The sequence below is a fragment of the Sinohyriopsis cumingii genome, chromosome 18 (assembly GCF_028554795.1).
Source record: "Sinohyriopsis cumingii isolate HCF-2022 chromosome 18, ASM2855479v2, whole genome shotgun sequence".
NCBI lineage: Eukaryota > Metazoa > Mollusca > Bivalvia > Unionida > Unionidae > Sinohyriopsis > Sinohyriopsis cumingii.
In genome coordinates, this window is record NC_142978.1 from 37,485,475 (window position 1) to 37,502,743 (window position 17,269).

General features: G+C 35.6%; 1 protein-coding gene across 1 annotated transcript in view; it reads right to left on the reverse strand.

Moving 5' to 3' along the window:
- The window catches only part of LOC149776418 (cell division cycle protein 27 homolog), an 83,561-nt gene that overhangs the window by 56,508 nt on the left and 9,784 nt on the right, over window positions 1-17,269 (reverse strand). Inside the window, exons 3-9 of the mRNA XM_089940830.1 lie at window positions 14,524-14,671; window positions 12,151-12,276; window positions 10,120-10,217; window positions 8,078-8,289; window positions 4,204-4,391; window positions 3,764-3,899; window positions 3,110-3,216 (exon numbers count right to left, since the gene is read on the reverse strand). Of these exons, the coding sequence (XP_089796956.1) occupies window positions 3,110-3,216; window positions 3,764-3,899; window positions 4,204-4,391; window positions 8,078-8,289; window positions 10,120-10,217; window positions 12,151-12,276; window positions 14,524-14,671 (1,015 nt within the window). The remainder of the gene's footprint in view (window positions 1-3,109; window positions 3,217-3,763; window positions 3,900-4,203; window positions 4,392-8,077; window positions 8,290-10,119; window positions 10,218-12,150; window positions 12,277-14,523; window positions 14,672-17,269) is intronic.

Below are 17,269 nucleotides of genomic sequence, written 5' to 3' on the forward strand. Positions count from 1 at the left end.
TCCATTGTAGTCATATGGAAAACCTATTTTCTTCTCTAGCAACAGTGTGCATTTTCATTGTAGTCATATGGAAAACCTATTTTCTTCTCTAGCAACAGTGTGTATTTTCATTGTAGTCATATGGAAAACCTATTTTCTTCTCTAGCAAGTGTATGGATTTCCATTGTAGTCATATGGAAAACCTATTTTCTTCTCTAGCTACAGTGTGCATTTTCATTGTAGTCATATGGAAAACCTATTTTCTTCTCTAGCAACAGTGTGCATTTTCATTGTAGACATATGGAAAACCTATTTTCTTCTCTAGCTACAGTGTGCATTTTCATTGTAGTCATATGGAAAACACATTTTCTTCTCTAGCAACAGTGTGCATTTCGATTGTAGTCATATGGAAAACCTATTTTCTTCTCTAGCAACAGTGTGCATTTTCATTGTAGTCATATGGAAAACCCATTTTCTTCTCTAGCTACAGTGTGCATTTCCATTGTAGTCATATGGAAAACCTATTTTCTTCTCTAGCAACAGTGTGCATTTTGATTGTAGTCATATGGAAAACCTATTTTCTTCTCTAGCAACAGTGTGCATTTCCATTGTAGTCATATGGAAAACCTATTTTCTTCTCTAGCAACAGTGTGCATTTTCATTGTAGTCATATGGAAAACCTATTTTCTTCTCTAGCAACAGTGTGCATTTTCATTGTAGACATATGGAAAACCTATTTTCTTCTCTAGCTACAGTGTGCATTTTCATTGTAGTCATATGGAAAACCTATTTTCTTCTCTAGCAACAGTGTGCATTTCGATTGTAGTCATATGGAAAACCTATTTTCTTCTCTAGCAACAGTGTGCATTTTCATTGTAGTCATATGGAAAACCTATTTTCTTCTCTAGCAACAGTGTGTATTTTCATTGTAGTCATATGGAAAACCTATTTTCTTCTCTAGCAACAGTGTGCATTTTCATTGTAGTCATATGGAAAACTATTTTCTTCTCTAGCAAGTGTATGGATTTCCATTGTAGTCATATGGAAAACCTATTTTCTTCTCTAGCTACAGTGTGCATTTTCATTGTAGTCATATGGAAAACCCATTTTCTTCTCTTGCAACAGTGTGCATTTTGATTGTAGTCATATGGAAAACCTATTTTCTACTCTAGTAACAGTGTGCATTTTCATTGTTGTCACATGGAAAACCTATTTTCTTCTCTAGCAACAGTGTGCATTTTCATTGTAGACATATGGAAAACCTATTTTCTTCTCTAGCTACAGTGTGCATTTGCATTGTAGTCATATGGAAAACCTATTTTCTACTCTAGCAATAGTGTGCATTTCCACTGTAGTCATATGGAAAACCTATTTTCTTCTCTAGCTACAGTGTGCATTTCCATTGTAGTCATATGGAAAACCTATTTTCTACTCTAGCAACAGTTTGCATTTCCATTGTAGTCACATGGAAAACCTATTTTCTTCTCTAGCTACAGTGTGCATTTCCATTGTAGTCATATGGAAAACCTATTTTCTTCTCTAGCAACAGTGTGCATTTTCATTGTGGTCATATGGAAAACCTATTTTCTTCTCTAGCAACAGTGTGCATTTTCATTGTAGTCATATGGAAAACCTATTTTCTACTCTAGCAACAGTGTGCATTTTCATTGTAGTCATATGGAAAACCTATTTTCTTCTCTAGCAACAGTGTGCATTTCGATTGTAGTCATATGGAAAACCTATTTTCTTCTCTAGCAACAGTGTGCATTTCGATTGTAGTCATATGGAAAACCTATTTTCTTCTCTAGCAACAGTGTGCATTTTCATTGTAGTCATATGGAAAACCTAGAGTGCATTTCCATTGTAGTCAAATGGAAAAATGCATATTCTGGTCGGGTTTTCTGCTTTCAAGATTTTTCCCATTTGGTTCAAACAAAATGTCTGCCAGTGCAAATAATCTGACCCTGAACCAATGTGCAAAATAGGTTTTCAACAGTGAAAATTTAGTAGCAGCTTGAATATAATCAATCACAAACTCCACTGATTAAAAGCATCTTTTTTGTTCTGTTTTCCTTCATCATTCATCAGCCTGCATTGGAATGCTGCTTTCTTTAAAATGCATTTAAATTTATTATGCCTTCATACTGCATTTTGTCTATCCCATCGTGTTTCACAAGCAAAGTGCCCTGTTTGAGGGTCTAAAACCATTTTTGATGAAATTAGTGATTATGAGGTCACTGGATACAAAATTCTTAGCTAAGTTTGGATGCAGGAACAGTGTTTGTTACAAAACACAAATTAAGTAAAAAGCTATGGCTGTCTCCATTTGCATTAAAAATAAACAACATCTGTATGTTTACATTTCAATACGGAATGAAAAGAACTCGACAAGAAGGGGAGATTTCTCACAATTCTGAAAATGTTTATGTCCAGTAATTTTGACTTTTGGTCAATCAATGACAGACTCAATACAAAGCTGCCCTTCCTTGAATGCAATGCGACTATGAAACTGATTTAAAAATGTGGGCGTAGGCTATTTGACAAAAGTAAGGTTATCATGTAACATAAAATGACAATTTTAGCTTCAGTGACCTCAATCTTTAAACACTGGGTTCACGAATTAATAGGGATGTACATCTTCCCAAGTGTCAACTACCAATAAAGTTTGATCTAAACTGACTCTAGGACACCTGACTTATCAAGCAGAAGCCAAAACAAATTAAAATATCTGCTCCAGTGACCGTGACCTTTTATCTCTTGGCCCTAAAATCAGTTGGGAACCACTCAACCTATGTAGTCCCTTCAGTTTAATGAAAATCAAGGAAACTGGACTTATCATACAGAAAAGAAATATCACATTTTCAACTCCAGTGATCTTGACATCTAACCTAACAGACCTGATATCATCAGGTTTCTGCATCTGCCCACAAGTAATGTATATGAGTGAATGAACATGTGGACATTGCTACTGCACCATGGGGAGGGGGTAAAAATTCTCTAACATGTTTAAAGTTGAATCTACCTTCTCATGTATCCTTTTTAAAGCAATTATCATGAAATATCACTAATTAAACTCAATTTATAAGTCTTAAACAATTACACACATCATTATTATATCCCAAATACTTACCCTATTTGTGCATTTATATCCCTGGTATTCCCCGACTGACTGAAGACAGAAGGCTTAGGAAGTGGACTCTGATTTTGATTCTGGTTATGACTCCTCCTTGTAACGGGCTGGAATAAAACATCTCAAATTTAATGAATTCTGCATATTTAGCTTGGCCTTATTCGTGCTTTATCATTTGAGATACTCAAATATTTCGGTAATGGAAAAATTTTCAATTTTTTAAATTGTGTCGCAAGATAATTTTGCTCATAGATTGATGGTGGTGGTGGTGGTGGGGTGCTTTGCTTTGATTCTGACAATATGATCCTCCCTGTCTCCCAAAATATTTCCACAAAAATACTTGGAATTGGGCTCTATCCAGTAAGCTACTATAGCAATTCATGTAAATGTTAGAAGCATCTGAGGCCTTCTGTTGGTCTGGGCCAGTAATGTAATACATAGATCTGACAAACAGATACACAGTTACCTCTGGATGTATAAAGCAATTGCTTTTAACACAATACAAACTACCCATGGTTCCATGCAACATTTATTGCTTATGAACCGCAACTCATCCTTGTCAAACCATAGCTATTCTATTGCATAAACTGAAAAAAAAAATTCTTCATGGCTTAAATCTAACAATAACATTTCAATGGAAGAGAAACTTCTTACCTTTTTAGTTGGAGCCTTCATTTCTTTTATCTCTAATGTGGTCGTATCAGTGAAAGCTGGAGAAGGGGTCATGAAGGGAACTGTGAGTTGAGTCTCCACATTAGGACTAGGGGTCTCGAGGGGAAGAATTCCGAAACTAAAATAGATACATGCAATTATCTCAACTACAAAGAAATACTTAATATAAATCTAATCTAGTTATAATATTTCTAAATTACTAGCTTACATGGTAAGCACCATTGTGAGAATTTGAACAAAATGTCTGCTGAACAGTTATGTATTATTAACATTATTGATGCTGTTTATATAGTTCTTCTTCTTCTTATTATTATTAAAGTTAACATCATCACGATCACTGCTATTACCATCATAACTAAAGCCACCACCATCAACATCATTATCATCAACTAAACTGGATAACTATTTACATGTGTCGATACCTAGGAGACAAGGGGCTCTGGAACAACGCTTGTTTCAATGCTAATCCTCTTCCTACATGTACATTTGGGGCTGGCACTTTTCGCTCTGACTTGGGGGCTAGCATGATGTCTTTAAATCCTGGGTGTTCTTGACAGCTCTCCGGTGTCACCGGTAACTGAGAATTACTGTCTTGCTGAGGTACCTGAAGCTGTCAGATATTTAACATAAAATGACTGATAACTGAGAATCACTGTTGTGCTAAATTACATGAAGCTGCTAGACAGATGTTTGGCATTAAATGACTGATAACTGAGAATTACTGTTGTGCTAAATTACATGAAGCTGCTAGACACATGTTTGACATTAAATGACTGCTGAGAATTACTGTTGTGCTAAATTACCTGAAGCTGCTAGACACATATGTCTGACATTAAATAACTGATAACTGAAAATTATTGTTGTGCTAAATTACCTGAAGCTGCTAGACACGTTTGACATTAAATGACTGATAACTGAGAATCACTATTGTGCTAAATTACCTGTAGCTGCTAGACACATCTGACATTAAATGACTGATAAATGAGAATTAGTGTTGTGCTAAATTACCTGAAGCTGCTAGACACGTGTTTGACATTAAATGACTGATAACGAGAATCACTGTTGTGCTAAATTACCTGTAGCTGCTAGACACACATGTTTGACATTAAATGACTGATAAATGAGAATTACTGTCCTGCTGAATTACCCAAAGCTGCTAGACACATTTGACATTAAATAGCTAAAAACTGAGAATAACTGTCTTGCTATGGTACCTGATATATTTGACATCAATTGACTCTAATTCAAACCTAAGGCCATGATTTAGAATGTTGTCACATCTTTGGCTCATAAATCTCTCTTTATAATTGCTATTTTTAACATCATGATCAATAAGGAACCTCCACTTCTAAAACAAATTCCTTAACAAAACTGTATTATTCTCATTAAGTGTAACTGTTTAAAATCAAGCATAAAGTTTTGAAGATAATTTATTTTTTTTAATTCATGATATGCTTTAATCTTGGAAGTTCACTTACTACTTCATTTCATCCAACACCTTCATTACATAGCCACAATACCTTTATGCAGGCAACATGATACCTTTTCATTAAACTGAACAATCTTGGATGTTTAATTAATTAGACTCTTTTGCATTGTTTATCAAAACAAATTCAGTTAAGATTGATTATCAGCAAGTGATTTTGGTTTTGGATTAGTCTGGTGTATTACAATAGAGCGACACAAGAAGGTTACTTAATACCATGGCAAATAGAGTAAATGCCTTAAGAAAGGACACCATGGTAGCTGACCCTGACTGATCCAATGGTAGGATTGAAACCCTCACCATTTCTGAATGTGATAATGAAATGGCCGACTGTTATGTCTGAAAGTCCAGCATGATAATCAATGAAATGGTCCACTGTTATGTCTGCAAGTCTGAATGTGATAATCAATGAAATGGTCCACTGTTATGTCTGCTAGTCTGCATGTGATAATCAATGAAATGGTCCACTGTTATGTCTGCTAGTCTGCATGTGATAATCAATGAAATGGTCCACTGTTATGTCTGCAAGTCTGAATGTGATAATCAATGAAATGGCCCACAGTTATGTCTGCAAGTCTGAATGTGATAATCAATGAAATGCTCCACTGTTATGTCTGCTAGTCTGCATGTGATAATCAGTGAAATGGCCCACTGTTATGTCTGCAAGTCTGCATGTGATAATCAATGAAATGGCCCCCAGTTATGTCTGCAAGTCTGAATGTGATAATCAATGAAATGCTCCACTGTTATGTCTGCTAGTCTGCATGTGATAATCAATGAAATGGTCCACTGTTATCTCTGCAAGTGATAATCAATGAAATGGCCCACTGTTATGTCTGCAAGTCTGAATGTGATAATCAATGAAATGGTCCACTGTTATGTCTGCTAGTCTGCATGTGATAATCAATGAAATGGTTCACTGTTATGTCTGCTAGTCTGCATGTGATAATCAATGAAATGGCCCACTGTTATGTCTGCAAGTCCGAATGTGATAATCAATGAAATGGCCCACTTTTATGTCTACAAGTCTGAATGTGATAATCAATGAAATGGCCCACTGTTATGTCTACAAGTCTGAATGTGATAATCAATAAAATGACCCACTGTTATGTCTGCTAGTCTGCATGTGATAATCAATGAAATGGTCCACTGTTATGTCTGCAAGTGATAATCAATGAAATGGCCCACTGTTATGTCTGCAAGTCTGAATGTGATAATCAATGAAATGGTCCACTGTTATGTCTGCTAGTCTGCATGTGATAATCAATGAAATGGTTCACTGTTATGTCTGCTAGTCTGCATGTGATAATCAATGAAATGGCCCACTGTTATGTCTGCAAGTCTGCATGTGATAATCAATGAAATGGCCCACTGTTATGTCTTCAAGTCTGAATGTGATAATCAATGAAATGGCCCACTGTTATGTCTGCAAGTGATATCAATGAAATGGCCCACTGTTATGTCTGCAAGTCCGAATGTGATAATCAATGAAATGGCCCACTTTTATGTCTACAAGTCTGAATGTGATAATCACTGAAATGGCCCACTGTTATGGCTGCAAGTCCAGCATGATAATCAATGAAATGGTCCACTGTTATGTCTACAAGTCCGAATGTGATAATCAATGAATTGGCCCACTATTATGTCTGCAAGTCCATCATGGTAATCAATGAAATGGCCCACTGTTATGTCTACAAGTCTGAATGTGATAATCAATAAAATGGCCCACTGTTATGTCTGCAAGTCTGAATACGATAATCACTGAAATGGTCCACTGTTACATCTGCAAGTTCAGCATGATAATCAATAAAATGGCCCACTATTATGTCTGCAAGTCCAGCATGATAATCAATGAAATAGCCGAATGTTATGTCTAAAAGTCCAGCGTCATAATCAATGAAATGGTCCACTGTTATGTCTGCAAGTCCAGCATGATAATCAATGAAAAGGCCCATTGTTATGTCTGAAAGCCCTTCGAGCAAGGAGACTTTATCAAATTGGATTAAATTATGATAAGTGCTTGTTAAGAAATAATTTTTTTCTATTTCCAGTAACAGCAGTCATATTTTACAGCTGATTGGAATCCTTGTTACAAGTTTAGAAGCCCTTCATGTCAAAATGCATTTTGCAAAGTTCAGTAAAAGTATGGTAATATTTTTGAGAAGTTGCATCACAGATTTTTGAAATAAAAAATAACATTTGCTGACAAATGCTCTGCAACCATATTTATACATTATAGCTGTGATCATATATTTTTAATTTTGAATTTCAGAAGGAAAGGATGAATGGAAGTGCATTTCTGAGACTGTAAACAAAAAGGAATGAGATGACTGCTGAGATGGAAATCTCCAATCTAATCTAAATGGAACATAAGCAAAATTAATGCAAATGAAATGCAAAATCAAAATGCATTTCTGAGACTGTAAACAAAAAGGAATGAGATGACTGCTGAGATGGAAATCTCCAATCTAATCTAAATGGAACATAAGCAAAATTAATGCAAATGAAATGAAAAATTGGACATTTCTTAAAAGAACCTGCTTCAATGTATATAGTATAATTAATAATTCACTAAATTCTGTAACCAAGCTCATAGGAGATCCATGATTTCATACACCTGTGAATTATAATGCATATCATTTTACAAGAACTCATTATCCTCAAAATAATCTTGAATGATCTGCAACAAATTGTTTCCAGTCATAGAATACATTGACAGGAGTTAGACTGATCACATTGGACTGTGTGATCCATGCAAGATTATCACATCGAAAGACATAATCATGTATGCACATTAAAAATATACGAACCCAATTTTTAGAATCTGTTCCTTGACTCTGTGTGGCTGGAACCTCGGCAATAGGTGTCAGGACATCTGTCATCATAGGGAGGGGAAAAGATGGTTGGGGAACTTGAATGTTTATCTTTGTAGTTTTAACCAAAGGATTGTTATTCATTGTTGTACTGACTTGAGCAGACTGGTTAGGAACACGAAAGACAATGGCAGGATCAACTTTTTCACCTTCAGAACATGAAAAAGGCTGACATGATGAATAACTTTAATAACAAACATAAAAGTATGACCAAAAAAAAACAACAATAAAAAGTCATGTCTAAAAGTAATATTTGGACAACACTGCAGAAATATAGTAAAAATTTGGTAACTCACGACACCAATTACTCAAGTATCAGGAATCACTTGCATGGCTTGCACAGTCCTGGTGTAGTTTCATCTGCTTGCAATGGTTAGCCACAAACTCTAACCCCAAAACTAGACCAGGCTTACCCCATTTTTGAAATACTACTTATCAATTTTTTCTTCATGTCCCATACAAATATTTTTGTACTGGATGCGATACTGTTCTTCTGCAGACAAATTTAAACTCTTATCCCAGGCTTCAAGACAAAGATTATTTTCAGCCTTGTACCCTGACCTTAACCGCTGACCCTTCAGGCTGACTGCCAGAAATCTGTTTCTTTGCAAATGATTGGATCATATTTGACAACATGCCATTCACAACAAAGTGGATAACACTATAGTGTTAGACAAAATGTATCCAATTTTGCCAGATGGTCACAGAAAACCATCTGGCAGCAACCTACAATTAACTGCAGTCATGTCTTTCACAGTATTATCAGTCACAAATAAGAAAATCACTCTCATTAAGGCTAATTATATGTCCAATAAATTATAAGAATTAACCAGTATATGATGTCAGAAATTCCCAAAGACAGACAGCAGACAATTAAGTCTCTAAGGCACTGTACATACAGAAAACTTATCAGTATTGTGTTACTGCAAATTGTGAAAAAAATATTTTGTTTAAAAAAATATTCTGTTAAAAAGCCTCTTCTTTTAAGTTCTTATAGTGTAATATAGCACAACTTCCAGAAAAAGCTAAAACTGCAAACTGTTCAGACCCTGATAAGCCAAACTGCATAATGTGCCAGCAGATGTGAAGCTGTCAGGAATAATCAGTACAACAAACAGCAGAGAGACCCTGATCCATTGGCACATTATGAGCTGGCAGATCAGGGTCAATATTGTTTGTAGTTCGACTTGAAATGTATGTATCCATTGATTTTGCATGATGTAGTTAAAACATGCTCGGCCAGCATCTCAAACTCTTTTGATAATAAAGATATGTACAGCAGACACACCCACCCACTAAGAACCCTAAACCCCAAGCAATCTGAAAGCAGTGGCATCTAAAATACCAAACATTGCTGCCATTATCTGCTGGTGCATTTTCAGTATGAGCTATTATGAAAATAATTAAGAGGTATTAGTATTGATAATATCTACCGTAATTTTCTTCTTTGATTATGAGACTTACAATTAACTTATTCTGCTTTAAAAAACACACCCACCCCTGCCTTAATAAATAATCAGCTCCTACACATGAGGAGACATTAGTTAAGAGCCGGCTTCTGACTAGGTCCAATACAGTATTTATCATTCAAGCAATCACCAAGAACTGTACCCCCTTCTTAAATATTCCATTACAATATGGATAAATTTCCACATGACATACAACTGTAGTAAAGTTTTTGTACACTTTTCTTCTTTCTGTCTAAGAGATTTTAACCTTTTATTTTCTAATCCACATTCAATGGGGTTCTTCCTTACCTCAAGTGCAAGCCATTCAAAGTTTGGTACCTGTAAATGGTCAGAAAATCAAGTTCCTGCTTGGACACCAGTGTTTCTTCTTTCAGATAATCCACAGTTTTGTAACTGTTGATGTTGGACAACTCAGATTATTATTCCGAATTTTCTGCTAAGTAGGGATGCTCAAGTCCAATACAATAAATTTGCTAAGGTTCCTCAAAAACTTTTAATTTCAAACCTTACCTAACTGACAGAGCTTCTCATAAGCAGTCCATAACAATGGATTTAGCTTCAAACATTTCCTGTGACATTCTGCAGCTCTTTGAGGGCGTTCTGTTTTACTGAAAAATATTTTATAAGATAATCATTACTGTGAATATTTCATGTCTTGACAACTCCATAGTTTTGCAGTTACTATGAAGTGGTAAATACTTATAAACAAAAACAAAAGGTCTAAAAGCTGTGAGTATACTCTTACTTCTACAAAGCAACAATAATTCAACTGTTTTCCCTCAAAATAATTAGAGTTAATTCCCTTTATGATGCACACTGGTTAACTCACCAGCACAAGTTGTCATTGCTTTTCTTTGACACTGATACCAAACAGTACAATTTCTAGCAAATGGATAAATTCTTGTTGATAATAAAGTCTAAGAGCTTAAAGTATATTAATCACATGTAACACAGCTTTTTAATGCCGACTTCGTTATGGATAGATGGTCTCTCATTCTCTCAAAATTTGGCCCTAGTGATGATTTGAGTTTGAGATCCCTGGTTTAGAAAATGTAAAAACATAAACTTTTGAAAATCTTAAATATGGTCAAACTTGTCTTAAAAAGTCACATATAGGAAAAGGTTATAAATGACCTCTTAACACTGGTGACATCTGAATGTAGGTACCACTTTCAAACTTAGTTTTGAACACTATTAAACACCAAACACTATTAGTCATATATTATTATTATTGTTATTATTATTGTTGCTTACATGCCAACCCAGAGAGGTATAAGCATAATTACTGCTATCATAAATGGCAAAAAAAGCATAATTTGGGCATAAAGAATGTTATCAAATTTTTACTTGCCAGAATTACAGTGCGTATGAAACAGATACATTTATTTTTATGCTAACATGTATTGCAGCAGGTCAAATTCTTGTCAAAAGGGCAAAATCCATATGGATTAGAACCAGAATACAAACACACGCAAAAATATGCTGGAAAATTATTTATATTCAGCACTCACTTCAAGTAGTCTACATGTGTAACTTTCGCTGAATGGTCTCGAATGGAATTTTGCAATGATCATGGTCAGGTGCTCAGAGTGCTGTATTACATTACTCTATTATTCTTCTTTTAATGTTTGTAAGATGGTGTTGATTTGTCCTTTTTTCTTATCTGACATTTTTTGGAAGTTTAAAATGATCCATCTGCTCTGACATTTTCTGTCATATAACATCCACAACTCAAACCATAAGGCATTTCAATTTATGTCTGGTGCCATTTTCTTTAAAATTACAGACTGGTTCACAAACTAGCTTATCAGTAAAATCAGTCTTCTAGGCAAAGTTCACTTTTGAAGAAACCCATCTGTTTTCTTGAAATGGGTCATATACAGTTGCTATAAATAGCAAATAAGGAATGTACTCTTATACAGCAGTCACTTTTTTAAGAATGTTCTCAAAATTTATGAGTGAAATTACAGAGATGATAATAATCTTACATCTAAGATTTTGTCATGGAAATGACAGAAACAGACCAAATACAGAGCCTGTCAAACCAATGATTGACACATCACCCTTGTTCAAAAATTTATAATGCATTTTAAGTTAAAATACTGTTCCCATCAAGTATTTACTATCAAATATGCAGAAGTTATCATCATCAGTTCTATGCTTTTGCCGAATTTGACATAAGATTCCTTGAAAATTTTGAACCATTAAAACGTCTTTGATGAAAAAGTGACTGCAATATTGGTCCATTATCTATTCTTGGACTAAAAATAGTAGCTGAATGATTAAATTAATATCTTTTCAGCTTTCTAACACTGACATATATCCCACCACTGCCACCCAAACCTGACATTTATGTCTCAACCTTTGCTGATGCTGGATCTCTTCCCTGTACACAGGACAAAGTAGGGGAAATACATGACTAACAAGCCTACCACATTCAGATTCAGTCTGAAGCATCACTTACCTGCACGTTGTACCAAGTAGGGAAATACATGACTAGTAAGACTACCACATTCAGATTCTATCTGAAATGTCTCTTACCTGTACATAGCACCAAGTAGGGAAAATACATGACTAGCAAGACTACCATATTCAGATTCTATTTCATCAAAGCTTTTAGTCTTTGTCAGAATATTTCCAGCCAAAACACTCTCCACCTCAGAATATCTGTAAATGTAAAATCAGTGTGGTAAACAGAGGTGTTAATCATCGTGTAATATAATTCATGACACATAATGGTGTAATCATGTAATATGTATAATTCATGTCACACAATGGTGTAATCATGTAATATGTATGTATAATTCATGACACATAATGGTGTAATCATGTGAAAAGTTATCATTCATGACACACAATGGTGTAATCATGTGATATGTATAATTCATGACACATAATGGTGTAATTATGTGATATGTATAATTCATGACACATAATGGTGTAATCATGTGATATGTATAGTTCATGACATATATGGTGCAATCATGTGATATGTATAATTCATGACACATGGTATAATCATGTGATATGTATAATTCGTGACACATAATGGTGTAATTATGTGAAAAGTATAATTTATGACACATAATGGTGTAATCATGTGATATGTCTAATTTATGACACATAATGGTCCAATCATATATGCTTAATACATGACAAAAAATGGTGTAATCATATAGGTATAATATATGACAAAATGGTATAATCATCATGTAATAAGGATAATAGAACTGGGTATCACAAAAAATTTCTTAACATAATACAACAATTTTCCATCTTACGAAGGCATTCATGTACTTCACACATTCACATATGCAAGTAAATAACTAATAATTGACATTTTTTTGTTGTTTTTTTAAATGCAAAATTTCTCCAAAAGTTGGATTTGGCCCAATATTTTTCACAACATCCCAATAATCCACCATGTTGGCATATGTGACACATATTCATGTGATTAAAAGATTAAAATTAAAATTATATCTGTAATCTTCAAAATTAATTTGAGACAAATATTATCCCTTTGTAAAAAAAAATATACTTTTTAAATTATGTTGTCATGAAAAACAAAAACATGCTGGTAAATTCTTAAAAAGATTACTAGGGAATTTTCTGTACATTCCTTACTGACATAAGCTACAGAAGTACTGATACAGTGACAAGTACCATAGTATGAAATACATGTACCAGGAAAAAAATAGTGTGGTAAACCAGTCCACAGGCAATACAATGCATCTCCAATGTATAATTTATGACACAGTAGTAAGATCTTCATATAATCCACATAATTAATGATGCAGAATGGTGCAATCATAAAACCTGACATCTCTCTGCCTTTAAGAATAACATATATCAACTGTAATATCTTCACCTACAACACTTAAACGAGTTTGAGATATTTTTTAAAACCTTCCCCCCTAATAAGTCATAAATAAAGATCTACATCTACACCTCCTAGGGTATATTTGAACTCCCAGTTTTGTGCAAAGTGACATCGACTCAGATAAATAAGGTAAAGTAATGGAAAAATCAAGAGAAGTGAATTTAAATAATCAGAAGGCAAAATGAGTTCATTAACAGCTGGTGCTATATTCGCTCTGCAGGTCAAACAGCAATATATGACACCTCACATAATATGAAAATATTTGTAAAAAACCTGTAATGTACAAAAATTTGCCACCTAACTTTATTCAATTTGATAGTATCTCAAAATAGGTCACTATTTCCGAAAACTGGAGACTGAAAAAGTGTTGGGATAATTATGATCAACCAGATCATAATTCTTCCATTTCCTTAATCTTCACAATCAACATTATCAAAATGATTAAGAGACCACAGAAATTGACACTACTGGCTTAACACTTAATTTTTGGTCCAGTTATAAATAATACTTGTACACCGAGACAAATTACCAAAGGAGCAGTGATTAAGCTTATACATTATTTACAAAACCTTGCAGAAGTGAAAGAACAAAGATTATTTGTAAATACAATCTAGTCTCAATAAATTGATGCAAAATATTCCGATTACAATTATCGTATTAACTCAACAGCAGGGTAAAAGGATAATCAAGTCTAATCAAATTTATCGAGACTCTATACAAATATCAAGGTATCAATAACATACAACATTATTTGGAACAATTTTTGCACAGATTATTTTTATCTGCATATTCTTCTAGGAATTTATTTACTAATTCAAATTCCTCAATAACCCACATCAGACAAAAATACTTCTGTTTTACAGTATTTTAAATAGCCTGCAATATATTCTACCCATTATGACTTTAGATGAGACAGTGGACACATGCAATTTGAACAGACGAGTAGAATGCATCTAACTAAAAGAAAATATGAAATAAACACAAAATCAAGTTTAAAATGGACGAAGTCATATACTGGACAATGTTTTACTTACTTGCACACATCCATACAGCACTTTGCCATTAGATATTTACACTGGGGGGTGGGGCAACCACTTTTTTGTAGCAGCATGTAGGTCAGTTTAGGTTTACCAGAACGATAGTAACATGTGCCTAATAAATACAGTGCTTCATTGCTGGAAACTGGAAAAAGACAGAGATATTATTTAGTGATAAAGAAAGAAAACAACATATGATTAGAATTTGCCAGTAGCATGCCATGTAGATCCCCCCCCCCAATTCCTAGCTATGCCATTAGGGGCACAGCAGCCAATCTTGCAACACTGTAAATCCCCCCACTTCCTAGCTATGCCACTACAGCCACAGTAGCCAATCTTGCAACACTGTAAATCCTCCCACTTCCTAGCTATGCCACTACAAGCACAGAAGCCAATCTTGCAACACTGTAAATCCCCCCACTTCCTAGCTATGCCACTACAGGCACAGTAGTCAATCTTGCAACACTGTAAATCCCCCCACTTCCTAGCTATGCCACTACAGGCACAGTAGCCAATCTTGCAACACCGTAAATCCTCCCACTTTCTAGCTATACCACTACGGGCACAGTAGCCAATCTTGCAACAATGTAAATCCCTCACTTCCTAGCTAGTAGCAAATCTTGCAACACCGTAAATCCTCCCACTTCCTAGCTATGCCACTACAGGCATGGACTAACACATTAGTCAATCTTGCAACACTGTAAATCTCCCCCACTTCCTAGCTATGCCACTATGGGCACAGTAGCCAATCTTGCAACAATGTAAATCCCCCCACTTCCTAGTTATGCCACTATGGGCACAGTAGCCAATCTTGCAACAATGTAAATCCTCCCACTTCCTAGCTATGCCACTATGGGCACAGTAGCCAATCTTGCAATACTGTAAATCCCCCCACTTCCTAGCTATGACACTACGGCCACAGTAGCCAATCTTGCAACAATGTAAATCCCCCCACCTCCTAGCTATGCCACTATGGGCACAGTAGCCAATCTTGCAACAATGTAAATCCCCCACTTCCTAGCTATGCCACTATGGGCACAGTAGCCAATCTTGCAACAATGTAAATCCCCCCCACTTCCTAGTTATGCCACTATGGGCACAGTAGCCAATGTTGCAACAATGTAAATCCCCCCCCCCACTTCCTAGTTATGCCACTATGGGCACAGTAGCCAATGTTGCAACAATGTTAATCCCCCCACTTCCTAGCTATGCCACTATGGGCACAGTAGCCAATCTTGCAATACTGTAAATCCTCCCACTTCCTAGCTATGCCACTATGGGCACAGTAGCCAATCGAGCAACACTGTAAATCCCCCCACTTCCTAGCTATGCCACTACGGACTCAGTAGCCAATCTTGCAACACTGTAAATCCCCCCACTTCCTAGCTATGCCACTATGGGCACAGTAGCCAATCTTGCAACAATGTAAATCCCCCCATGTCCAAGTTATGCCACTATGGGCGCAGTAGCCAATCTTGCAACACTGCAAATTCCCCCACTTCCTAGTTATGCCACTATGGGCACAGTAGCCAATCTTGCAACACTCCAAATCCCCCCACTTCCAAGCTATGCCACTATAGGCACAGTAGCCAATCTTGAAACCCTGCAAATCCCCCCCACTTCCTAGCTATGCCACTATGCACATTAGCCAGTCTTGCAATACTGTAAATCCCCCCACTTCCTAGCTATGCCACTATAGGCACAGCAGCCAATCTTGCAACACTGGAAATCCCCCCACTTCCTAGCTATGCCACTACAGGCACAGCAGCCAATCTTGCAACACTGTAAATAAGCATTGGTCTTCTCATGTTCACACAGTGTATGCATTGTTTTTACTGAATGCATTTATGATTTTGTCTCCCTGTGTCATTAGTTTCAACTTTATTTATTTCAAACTCTTTGATCAATGCAAGTACCAACACATGTCTAAAAATATGCATATCAGCAATATCCAATAAGCAACACAGAAGCAACATTTCAGACCTAACGGTGTAATCTCAACAACATTTCAAACCCAACAGTGTAATCTCAACAGCATTTCAGACCCAATGGTGTAATCTCAACAAGTCTCCAAAGTGGGCAAGAATACAGAGATCCTGCAGGATTTTATCTAAATGTGGGATCTCCCCCTCCCACTCATCACCAAAGTAAGGGGAAAGTAAACAAAACAAAAGGGAGAGGGGGAACTGACCATAGTTCAATATTTACCAAGCACTTTAAAATCTATCTGTCTTCCTGATCCACTATGTTAGGCCTTAATGAAATCACAATCCTCAAAAGATGCCCCCTCTAGTTCTATAATCATTAATCTGTTGATTGTTTCTGAACTTTATTGTTTCTGAACTTTATCTGTTTCTTCACCTGTATATGAATACTGTTATGCCCAGACCCCCCCCCCTTTTACAGTCTGTTGTCTGAAGTGGCATATGCATCGTTAGCTTAGCCAACTTTTTCTTATACTTAATAGTTGTTATGTACAATTTTCCAATGCTCACAGGTACTGTCTCTTGGATATCTCTGCTCCAAAATATGATTATTCACTAACATGAACTCTGCTAAAGTTTCACATCCTTGAATCAGTGCTGTGCAGGTTTTTATGCCAGATTTCTTATCTATTCCATAATGCTGTATTGGTGTTTCAAGTCCATCATTGTCTGCTTGATCAAGTATCCTTAATTTTTTATTTCTTTTTAGATTCTTCTTTATTCAATTTATCTTGACCTTAAACACACTTTATAGTTTT